At 45.8% G+C, this 12,593-nt stretch overlaps 1 protein-coding gene across 1 annotated transcript in view; it reads right to left on the reverse strand.

Moving 5' to 3' along the window:
- The window catches only part of LOC137528606 (glutamine synthetase-like), an 82,763-nt gene that overhangs the window by 22,329 nt on the left and 47,841 nt on the right, over window positions 1-12,593 (reverse strand). The window contains exons 4-5 of the mRNA XM_068249950.1: window positions 12,429-12,590; window positions 6,156-6,302 (exon numbers count right to left, since the gene is read on the reverse strand). Coding sequence (XP_068106051.1) covers window positions 6,156-6,302; window positions 12,429-12,590 — 309 coding nt within the window. The remainder of the gene's footprint in view (window positions 1-6,155; window positions 6,303-12,428; window positions 12,591-12,593) is intronic.

Raw genomic sequence — 12,593 nt, forward strand, 5'->3', positions numbered from 1 at the left:
TGTGGTTTCCTCTCCCCTCTCCCCCCCCCCCCCCCCCCAGTTGTGATTGATGGGGAGTCTGAATATGAAATTGAGGAGATTTTGGATTCTCGCAGGGTGCGGAATTCAGTGCAGTATCTGGTTCACTGGAGAGGTTATGGTCCTGAGGAGAGATCGTGGGTACCGGCTCATCGTCTTCGTGCTGAGGAGTTATAACAACAGTTTCACGCATTACATCCTGAAAAATTTTCAGGGGCGTGTTCGGAGGCCATGCCTCGGGGCGGGGGGTAATGTTAGGTATAGCAGAATTACCTCAGCGGCGGAGGGCACCGCGTCCGCCGCTTCCGCGTCCGTCGTCACCGCGGCGGCTGTCGCGTCTCCTCAGGTGGCTCGCGCAGTTTCCGGCAGAACAGGTCTCTCAGTGACACATCAGCGTAGGTTAGCGTGCTCGCGAACAGAGCGGCAGGACCTTTATGGTCTTAGGAGACAAGTCAGCTGACCTGCCGGACGGCTGACGTCAGACCGCTGTATCTCACTGCGGATTGGTCAGGCTGTTCTGGGCGGGAGGTTTGGAATTGCCTGTTTGTATTTAAGGCTGGGAATGTCAGTGGTTCATTGTCTGTTGTTGCTGAAACTTTGCAGTGAAAGCTCTCAGACCTTAGTCAGATCCGTGTGTGCTTTGATCCGGCAGGACCCCGGGGATTCACACTAGATTAGGATTATTATATTGTATTGATTATTTGTTGTGACTCTTTGCCTGTTTCTAAATCTCCTTCTGCCTAGTGATTCTGTACTTCTGCCAATCTGATCTGTTGCCGACTTCTGCCTGAATATCTGCTCTGATTCTGCACCTCTGCCTATCTGATTTGTTGCCGTCCATATCTGTACGACCACTCTCCTATTAGTGAGGCCCTGACCCTAAGGGCCGTCACTCTCCTGTGTTCCTGAATATTACTGTGCACCCAATCACGAGTGAAGAAGAGAAGAACCGAGAGCCCGATATGGTGTAGTATGTCAAGGTAATTGGATAATTAGAAAGAGTATGAATTGTATACTCACAAACCAGGGTTACCTCCAGGCAACCACTGTATAGGCAGGTGAGGAGATTAGCCTGTCCTCACTCAGGAATAAGAAGTCGCTCTCTGTAGGCTTGAAAAACAAGAAGGGGTATCCCCCTCCACCAAAGGTGGATACAATCAGTATTATGGTAGAGAACAGAGGCGCCAAAAGGATAAAAACAATATTTAAAAGTTTTAAAATTATTGCTTAGGAGGCAGTGGTGGACTCACCTCCCACAAGCAGACACAACAACTGTGTATTCACAAAAGGGACATTTATTGGTATACTCCAAATAAAGTCGCAACGCGTTTCGCAGGTCAAACCCGCTTCATCAGGCAATTACAGGAAGGAGCACACAACAGCAGTATGTCCAGATAGCACCTGGCGCCTCAGTCAAGGCGCCAGGTGCTATCTGGACATACTGCTGTTGTGTGCTCCTTCCTGTAATTGCCTGATGAAGCGGGTTTGACCTGCGAAACGCGTTGCGACCTTATTTGGAGTATACCAATAAATGTCCCTTTTGTGAATACACAGTTGTTGTGTCTGCTTGTGGGAGGTGAGTCCACCACTGCCTCCTAAGCAATAATTTTAAAACTTTTAAATATTGTTTTTATCCTTTTGGCGCCTCTGTTCTCTACCATAAAACCCAATCACGAGTGTCTTTTCATTTGAATAAAGTACTGACTATTGTGCTGATAGAGCTACTACTGATCAAAATATACATCACTGATAATTACACTTGGGTTCTAGACTAATCCTTCCTCAGTGTTCTAGAGTAGTCCTGCCTCACAATCCTATGTTCACCTAACAAGTTGGATATTGTTTACACCTGTGATAAAGTTGAAGTCATTTGCCCATATGCAATTCATTTTTTCACCTGAGCTTTCTCTTGGGTGATATTTTTAAATGTGTCAATAAAATGCATTTTAAGCCATCAGAAAGCAAGTAAATTTTTAAAATTTTGATTGTACTTTTTTCATTTACTTTTTATGTTGAAAAGTGCTGGAAAGGGATTTTAATGTGAAGATTAAAAATTATCTCCTAGGAGAAAAGTCAGGTGAAAAAGTGAATTGCATCCGGCCCAATATTGTGTTTTAAAGACTTTTTTCAAACATTCAAGATTTTCAATCAAGAGTACATGTACCAGGTGTAGAGAGGAGAAACGTTGTTCTAGACTCGGAATTCCTCCCAATCCTGCATTCCCACCTAGTACTTTTTATATCTACAAAAGTAGCCAACTTAAGGTGGCCATACACTTAAAGATTTGCAGCAGATTCCACCATCAGAAATTTCTGTCAGATCCAATCTTACAGGAATCTGCTGTGTGTCACACACTAGGAACAGATTGCAAAATGCATTTTGGAACATTAGATCCAATGCAACTCTATGGTCCATCTATATGCCAGCAGCAGATTGACCTCTATTTTCCATCCTGTCAGTTCGGTCAAAATCGGCCACAAATCAATTTGATAGAATCAATTTCTGATCGATTCCATAGAATCGATCGATGGCTGAAATCGACCAGTCTATGGGCCTCTTAAAGGAGAACTGTAGTGAGAGGTATATAGAGGCTGCCATATTTATTTCCTTTTAAGCAATACCAGTTGCCTGGCTGTCCTGCTGATCCTCTGCCTCTAATACATTTAGCCCTAGACCCCGAACAAGCATGCAGCAGATCAGGAGTCTGACATTTTTGTCAGATGTGACAAGATTAGCTGCATGCTTGTTTCAAGTGTGTGATTCTGCAGGCAGATAGCTCAGGAGGGCTGCCAGGTAACTGGTATTGCTTAAAAGGAAATCAATATGGCAGCCTCCATATACCTCTCACTACAGTTCTATTTTAAAGAACAAATGACACCCATGCTCACCTAGAAGTAAAAAACACATATATAAGCAGATAAATACTACTTCTACTTGCATAACAGATGTATTGTGCTATCCACGTACTGATTCCTGTGCATTTTATAAAGGAAAAGCAGAAAATCCTATTCTAGGCAGTTAAAAGTTCTGGGGTAGTGAGCCCCTCAAGGTGCGATCTGGCCACCCGACAATCACTCGGCTGCTCCCATGTTAATCACTAGAGGAATATGTAAAAAAGAGAGGAGCGCTCTGAGATTTCCAGCAATGATAGATCAATTACCACTAGGAAAGGTCTCACCTAGTATTAGTGTGGCTGGTACAGCGTACTCAGCCGCGATTCGCATGCGTCCCTCTTAGGCAGCCGGGGACCGGGCTCTCCGTGGCAGCAAGGCAGAGACAGGGCGGAGGCGACTTCACCAGCTCCAGACCTCCTTGCGATGGTAGCGAGGACGTCTGTTCAAACACACGCTGGAAGGCGTGGTGAGCAGCGTCCAATTGTCCGTGAATGGTGAAAATAGAGGCAGGGGAATAGACTGGCCACAGTGTTACAATATGGCACAAAATACATATGGGACTATAAAATAAAGGTTTATTAAAATGACAACGCGTTTCCCGGAGGAACATCCTCCGCTTTCTCAAGTCTTACATTTACAATTGACAAGCACAATCCTTTATACAGCATACATCCTACATGATAGCCAATCAGCTTAGCCTGGGAAATGACCTCAAGGGATCCTAATGATCCTAATAGATCCGAAACTACCTTAGTACCCTTAGTACTTCTATCGGTGGGTTTAAAATAATTCACTGTGCTAATGTTGGCAGTATCAGAATCGACTCTAATCTCTAGGTCCAAAAAATGTATCTTATGGGGGTTGGTCTCCATAGTAAAGGATAGACCCAATTGGTTGTCATTCAGGTATTCCACGTATCTCATTAATTCCTCCTCTGAACCCTCCCATACACATAGAATATCGTCTATGAAACGGCGATGTAGGACGAGGCCCGCCCGGAACGGGTTGTCAGTGGACCACACAAGTTGGTCCTCCAACCAACCCATATATAGGTTTGCAAAGGCCGGAGCGAACCTTGTCCCCATCGCCGTTCCTCGCAACTGTAAATAGAAACAATCCAGGTAGGTAAAGTAGTTAGTCTTCAATATAAACTCGATAGAATGAAGTATGAATTGTTTTTGGGCGTCCCTTTGGGTCCTAGTTCGAACCCATGAGTCCTTATTAGGAGTTTTTGATGGCTCTGTATTGTCACGTTATATTTTGGAGAATGTGGGAGTTCAAACTGCAGTGGGAACTTTTATGTTTTACTTCTGGTCCTTGCTAGATTTCCTCCACTATGCACTGGGTGACTGATTACCTGCCTTACTATCTTAGTGCATGCATAGTAACTAATAGACTTTCCTTTCTATTAAGGGTACTAAGGTAGTTTCGGATCTATTAGGATCATTAGGATCCCTTGAGGTCATTTCCCAGGCTAAGCTGATTGGCTATCATGTAGGATGTATGCTGTATAAAGGATTGTGCTTGTCAATTGTAAATGTAAGACTTGAGAAAGCGGAGGATGTTCCTCCGGGAAACGCGTTGTCATTTTAATAAACCTTTATTTTATAGTCCCATATGTATTTTGTGCCATATTGTAACACTGTGGCCAGTCTATTCCCCTGCCTCTATTTTCACCATTCACGGATAATTGGACGCTGCTCACCACGCCTTCCAGCGTGTGTTTGAACAGACGTCCTCGCTACCATCGCAAGGAGGTCTGGAGCTGGTGACGTCGCCTCCGCCCTGTCTCTGCCTTGCTGCCACGGAGAGCCCGGTCCCCGGCTGCCTAAGAGGGACGCATGCGAATCGCGGCTGAGTACGCTGTACCAGCCACACTAATACTAGGTGAGACCTTTCCTAGTGGTAATTGACCTATCATTGCTGGAAATCTCAGAGCGCTCCTCTCTTTTTTACATATTCTAGGCAGTGGCCATCTTGCCAAGCTAATGCTGACATCATATCCTCCCTGACTCTTGTTTTCCCCCCTCCCTTCTCTTGCTCATTGTGTATTCATTAGCTGCCCTCCTCCCAGAGTCTTCAGTCACTCCCACTGAGGTGTATACTAGGAACTACACTTTCTCATCCTCCAATCGCTGATTCACCTCAGCCTTGCTTGTAAACACAAGTGAGCAGAGGTGTTTCAGATAAGAAAGCTAGGCAGGGAAATAAATGGTAGAGGAGGAATATATTATAGATAAAAAGAACTCCCAGCATTCAACTATTTGGCACTGTTTGGCACTAGGGCCAGTGCTCCTAAAGTATGTGATAACTCCAAACCATAAAGGTGCCCATACACTCGTCAGATTGGCAGCAGATAGATAAGAAATGCATCTGATGATCTATCTGATGCGTTTTTAGAACATTTTTTACCAGGATAGAATTCCAATAGATTTCAGTTTGAAATCTATTGAAATTCGATCTGATGGCATTTTTTTGCCATCAGATTTCCATTAAGGCCAATGCAAACTGATAAGCAATCTCATCAGATCGACCTAAATTTTCCACCCTGCAAGTTCGATGGAAATCCATCGAAAGCGATCGAAATCGGCCAGAAAATCGGCTGAGTGTATGGGCTGCTTAACAGCAGAAACAGTTTTGCAAGTTTTGAATGCAGGATTAGCATCTTCATCACTTAAAGAGACACTGAAGCGAAAAAATATATATGATATAATGAATTGGTTGTGTACTATGAATAATTTCTAGAAGATTATCAGCAAAGAAAATATTCTCATATTTTTATTTTCAGGTATATGGTGTTTTTTCTAACATTGCATCATTCTCTAATATGTGCAGATTACACAACACTCAGCATTCAAAATTATTCTTTCAGAGCAGTCTGTGAAGTAATGACCTCTCCTCTGGCAGAGAAAAAGTAAGCAGTTGAGATAATAAAAGTCAGAAGACAGCCCTCTCCACGACTTTTGAAAGTCATAGAGCTTAATGGCTTTTTTGCATAGAGATAACAACTGGAGTTTCTTAACTCTTCCTGTACTGGAAACAATTCGACTGATGTATCTAATCTTAATGTTTTATTTCTTAGCTGTACTACACATACAAATCATAATATCATCATTTTTTTTCGCTTCAGTGTCTCTTTAATACACTCAGACCAGTTGCTGTTGAAATTTGATTTTTATGGTGACAATCCCGCTTTAAGAAATCAGACCGAGGCTCTCGAGTTGCAGAAGCTGAACTCCTCACCTTGCGGCCTTGGAAAGCCATTTTCTGGCCAGCCGTAGGGATGTCCATTGATGCCGAGAAGAGTGTACTCTTGTTCCATGCCAAACCACGGGTGTTGGTCCTTCACCATGTCCATGATGCGGCAGCAGGTGTGACGCAGGTTGGTTTCTGCACGACAAGATGTCAGTCAATAGAAAGTTCCATCAACACCGCGGCCAAAGTAGACATAGTAGCTGTGTACACGGCGTAAGGAGAGGCTCCGGCCCCCTTCTTCCCAATAGAGACCCTTCCCCACCACCAGAAGCACTCCCTTTCTACATTTATCTACATAAAAAAATGCCATCTGTCTGCCCAAATAGCCATTATGTCAGATTGCAATAATAGGTCACTATCCTGCTTAACCACTTGCCGACCGCCCACAGCTGATGGGCGGCGGCAAAGTGGTGCGCAGAACGACCGCAATACGCCGACCGGCGGCAGCTCGTTCTGCGCTGTGGGGCCGGGGATCGCGCGCTGGGATGCGCACGCATCCGCCGGCAATAGGCTCCGCCCACCCGCAACGTCAACCCGTCGGCCGTACGGAAGCGCCGGCGGGTTGTTAACCCCTGGATCGCCGCATAGAAAGTGTATAATACGCTTTGTAATGTATACAAAGCGTATTATACAGGCTGCCTCCTGCCCTGGTGGTCCCAGTGATCGAGGGACCACCAGGGCAGGAGGCAGCCCCCCAGGTAAGCACCCAAACACACTGATCTCCCCCCCCCCCCTGCCCGCTGATTGCCCACAGCACCCATCATAACCCTCCTGATCACCCCCTCAGACCCCTGTTTGCACCCAATCACCCCCCTAATCACCCATCAATCACTCCCTGTCACTATCTGTCAACGGTATTTGTTTATTAGGTCCTAATCTGCCCTCTGGGGGCTCCTGATCACCCCCCCACACCCTCAGATCCTCCCCAGACCCCCCGTGTACTGTATACATCTATCCTCCCCTATAATCACACACTGATCACCTGTCAATCACCTGTCAATCACCCATCAACCACCCCCTGTCACCAACTGTCACTGCCACCCATCAGATCACACCCTAACCTGCCCCTTGCGGGCACGCAATCACCCGCCCACACCCTCAGATTGCCCACACACCCACCCTCAGATCGCCTCCAAAGTGCATTGTTTATATCTGTTCTCCCCTCTGATCACCCATCAATCACCCCCTGTCACCACCTGTCACTGCTACCCATCAGATCAAACCCTTATCTGCCCCTTGCGGGCACCCAATCACCCGCCCACACCCTCAGATCGCCCTCAGACTCCCTTTGATAAACTCGCCAGTGCATTATTTACATCTGTTCTCCCCTGTAATCACCTACTGATCACCTATCAATCACCCTGTCACCACCTGTCACTGTTACCCATCAGATCAGACCCTAATCTGCCCCTGTGGGCACCCAAACACCCGCCCACACCCTCGGATTGCCCTCAGACCACCCCAGTGCATAATAATATTTACATCTGTTCTCCCCTCTAATCGCCCACTGATCACCCATCAACCACCCCCTGTCACCACCTGTCACTGCTACACATCATACCCATCAGATCAGACCCTCATCTGCCCCTTGCGGGCACCCAATCACCCATCCACACCCTCAGATTGCCCTCAGACCCCCTCCCCCCCTGCTCTATCACCTCGCCAGTGCATTGCTTGCAACTATTCTCCCCTCTAATCACACCCTGATCACCTATCAATCACCCCGTCACCCCCTGTCACTGCTACCCATCAGATCAGACCCTAATCTGCCCCTTGCGGGCACCCAAACAGCCGCCCACACCCTCCGATTGCCCTCAGATCACCCCTTATCACCTCCCCAGTGCAATATTTACATCTGTACTCCCCTCTAATCACCCACTGATCACCCATCAATCACCCTCTGACACCACCTGTCACTGCTACACATCGTACCCATCAGATCAGACCCTCATCTGCCCCTTGCGGGCACCCAATCACCCGCCCACACCCTCAGATTCCCCTCAGACCCCCCCCCCCCCCATCGCCTCGCCAGTGCATTGCTTGCAACTATTCTCCCCTCTAATCACACCCTGAGACACCCATCAATCACCTCCTGTCACCACCCGTCACCCCCTACCACTCCTACCCATCAGATCAGGCCCTAATTTGCCCTGTGTGGGCTCCTGATCACTCGGTCAAACCCTCAGATCCCCTTCCGATCACCTCCCCAGTGCATTGATTGCATCTATTCTCCCCTCTAATCACCCTCTGAGACACCCATCAATCACCTCCTGTCACCCCCTAGCACTCCTATCCATCAGATCAGGCCCTAATCTGCCCCCTGCAGGCTTCTGATCACCCGGCCAAACCCTCACCCGCCCCACCGCAGTGACAGAATTTTTTTTTCTGATCACTGCTGGTCTCTATGACTTAATTGTGGCTGAGACTAACCGTTATGCCACGCAATTCGCAATCCAAGAAGCTACCATGCCCAGCCTTTTCGGTGGAAACCACTCCAAGTTTCCGAACATAAAATTTTTTTGGGGCCTTTTCCTTAACATCGATCTAGTCAAACAGAATGTATTGCGGTCTTATTGGTCTACGCACCCAATACATCACATGGCCATGTTCCGCTAACTTGTGACAAAAAAATTAAATCTTCTATGAACTCACCATATACCTAACGGAATACCTTGGGGTGTCTTTTCTAAAATGGGGTCATTTGTGGGGTTCCTATACTGCCCTGGCATTTTAGGGGCCCTAAACCGTGAGGAGTAGTCTAGAAACCAAATGCCTCAAAATGACCTGTGAAATCCTAAAGGTACTCATTGGACTTTGGGCCCCTTAGCGCACCTAGGTTGCAAAAAAGTGTCACACTTGGGGTGTAATTTTACACATACCCATGCTGGGTGGGAGAAATATCTCTGTAAATGGACAATTGTGTGTAAAAAAATCAAAAGAATCTCATTTACAGAGATATTTCTCCCAACCAGCATGGGTATGTGTAAAAATACACCCCAAAACACATTATACTACTTCTCCTGAGTACGGAAACACCACGTGTGGCACTTTTTTGCAGCCTAGGTGCGATAAGGGGCCCAAAGTCCTATGAGTACCTTTAGCTTTTACAGGGGTGCTTACGATTTAGCACTCCCTAAAATGCGAGGACAGTAAACACACCCCACAAATGACCCCATTTTGGAAAGTAGACACCCCAAAGTATTCAAAGAGGGGCATGGGGAGTCCGTGGCAGATTTCATTTTTTGTCACAAGTTAGCAGAAATGGAAACTTCTTTTTATTTTTTTTGTCACAAAGTGTCATTTTCCGCTAACTTGTGACAAAAGATAAAATCTTCTATGAACTCACCATGCCTCTTAGTGAATACTTTGGGATGTCTTCTTTCCAAAATGGGGTAATTTGGGGGGTATTTATACTATCCTGGAATTCTAGCACCTCGTGAAACCTGACAGATGCTCAGAAAAGTCAGAGATGCTTCAAAATGGGAAAATTCACTTTTGGCACCATAGTTTGTAAACGCTATAACTTTTACCCAATCCAATAAATATACACTGAATGGATTTTTTTTATTCAAAGACATACACAATAAATTTGGACAAAAATTTATATAGAAATTTTACTTTATTTGAAAAATGTCAGCACAGAAAGTTAAAAAAATCTTTTTTTTTTACAAAATTCATGTCTTTTTTGATGAATATAATAAAAACTAAAAATCGCAGCAGCAATCAAATAGCACCAAAAGAAAGCTGTATTAGTGACAAGAAAAGGAGGTAAAATTCATTTAGATAGTAGGTGGAATTGGATATTAACTGTTTCATTGCTGACGATTAGGCCTGAGCGGGTGTCATTATGCTGTGTATTATTAGTAATGCTGCATTTGTACAGGTGTCATTATGCTGTGTATTATTGGTAATGTTGCACATGTTAAGGTGAGCACACGGACTTGATCACTTATTCCCACAAGGAATTGCTTCATGGGGTTTTAATCATATTGGTTTGATACCTTCTAAAGGGGTGATGGGGAGGAGCATTATTTATAGGGGGTAAAGGGGATCACTACTTGGGAGTGTCAATATTTTCTGGACCATCGGTAGGGGTGGGGTTGTATCACGTCTATCTGGTTACTGTTGGCGTTTCATTACTGTAATTTACCTGGGGACGGCAATGATGGCAAGGGAGGCATAGCGATGCTGGACCCTGAACGGACGGGGAAGATGTAGCATCGGAAGTCTGAGCTGTTCCATACTTTGGCAGATGGTGGCGGCTAAGAGTTGCCATGGCAACCAAACGGGTCTTGGTCGCGCGCCAGAGGGGGCCGAGGCAACCAGTCACGAGTGAGAGGGAGGCGTTAAGTTGCCATGGAAACCAGACGGTCCCTGCACACGCTGAGTTGAAACCCGGGCAACCAATCAAGTTTGCTGCAGGATATACGTAGTTGGTGGGCGGCACCTTAACATGTGATAATGCGAGCTGTCATTAGTATATATAGCGTCTCCTCTGGTGGTTGGACATGCCCCTGATGAGTCATTTATGACGAAACTAGTTGGGCAGAGCCTAACCACAGAGGAAGACGCTGAGCCATGTGGATGTTCTTAGCTGATATGCGCATTTTAACGGAACTTTTGTGAGTGCACTTTTAATTACTTTTAAGTGGAATAAAACAGTATTACGCTATGCGAGTCTCTGTCTAAGTTTAAGGTGCTGTGGAGTCCCTTGTGCTGCAGTTACAGATTCAAGCTGATCTAACAACTATTATTGCTGGTCTTAAATGGTCAGTCACGCAATCTGGTAAGAGGCCACCCTTTTGCAGTTGATGAATGTTTGTATGAGGAGGATACAAAGGTGTTGGGTCACGGATTGTGAGAGGATATGTGCTGAGCACTTTGTGGTGAGCAAATAAACATACTACGCCATAGAGGCTTTTCTCTTTCCCCATATGATCTGCACAAGGCTGGAGACGCATTGGAGTTGCCGTTGAGACTTACTGGCTGGGCCGCTTGTGTTGAATGCCAACTGTTATAATTGGCACTGAAATCTGGTGAGCATAATCGGTTGTCTTTAGAAGGATAGCAAGTGTCTAGATTTACCAACTAAGGAATTTTTACATATTGGGACCCTTTTGATTGTTTTAGGACTTTGTAACTTGGACTTTTGCCGGGACAATAATTATGCAATAATTAACCTCAGATCATTTAGTGATCCACCCACGCCCCACACAGGAGTGGTGGGAAGTGTGGGGAAGGCTTAATACATTGTTTTAGTTTTAGGTCCTGGAAACTAGGTCTTTTGTAAAAAAAAAAATTTTTCATTAATTTTAGGTACTGGTTGAGTATTCTATTGATATATATATGTGATTCTAACATGCTGGAGTCCTGCTGAGCGCTAATATCATTTCTAATATAAACTTTCTGTTACTGCAGTGACAGCGGAAGTTCAAATAGAGCGCCCTCTATTTGTACTTCCGCTGTCACTGCAGTGACACAGGAAGTTATACACGGATGCCGCGATGCGGAGAAGACGCCAGCCGGGAGGCGGGAGGTGATGCGGAAAAGATGCCAGGAGTCAGCTTCAGGTAATGTATACCTGCGTCGATTGTACGCCGCTAGCGATGCGCTCCCTACCCGCGGGCGATCGGCGGTAATTTTCCGCACTGAGCGATCGATGGGATCGATCTATTTCGGGACAAAATCGATCGAAATTTAGCGTTTAGCGTGAACGATTTGACAGCAGATTCGATCCCAGTGATCGAATCTGCTGTCGATCAGCGGGTAATCAGCCTAGTGTATGGCCAGCTTTAAAGGGCGAAAAGACTGCGATCCTCAAGTGGTTAAGGTGGCCATACACTAATAGATTTGCAGCAGATTCGACCATCAGATAGATTTCTGTCAGATGCCAGTCAATTCAAATCTGACAGGAATCTATCAGATGTGTGCCACACACTAGGAATAGATTTCAGAATTAAATCGATTAGAAAATCTAAATGCATTATTGGACCATTAGATCCAATGCAACTCTATGGGCCATGGATCTGCTGCCAGCAGCAGATCGACCTAGATCTTCTCAGAACAAATCAGTATCAATCAAAATCAGCCACAAATTGAACGGGGAATTTTATAGAATCGATTTCCGATTGCTCGATTCTCTATAACTGATCGAACGCTGAAATCGACCAGTGTATGGGCCCCTTTAGCGTTTATAAGTCTGCCAGATCAGAGATTACAGGAAGTGGGCCGCAATAAGTCGCCATTCGGCTGGCACGGTACCTGCTGGCTTCCGGTTGTACTTCAGGACCTCACACATGACCAGCTTGTTGGGGTCCAGGCAGAAGGGGTCTCGGAACATCTGGACGGGCACAAGGTACATGTCGCTGTTTGAGCGCTCGGCTTGGTACGTGCCACATCCACCAAAGTTCCATTCTGGGATTTCTG

Source organism: Hyperolius riggenbachi, chromosome 8 (assembly GCF_040937935.1).
Source record: "Hyperolius riggenbachi isolate aHypRig1 chromosome 8, aHypRig1.pri, whole genome shotgun sequence".
In the NCBI taxonomy this organism is placed as follows: domain Eukaryota; kingdom Metazoa; phylum Chordata; class Amphibia; order Anura; family Hyperoliidae; genus Hyperolius; species Hyperolius riggenbachi.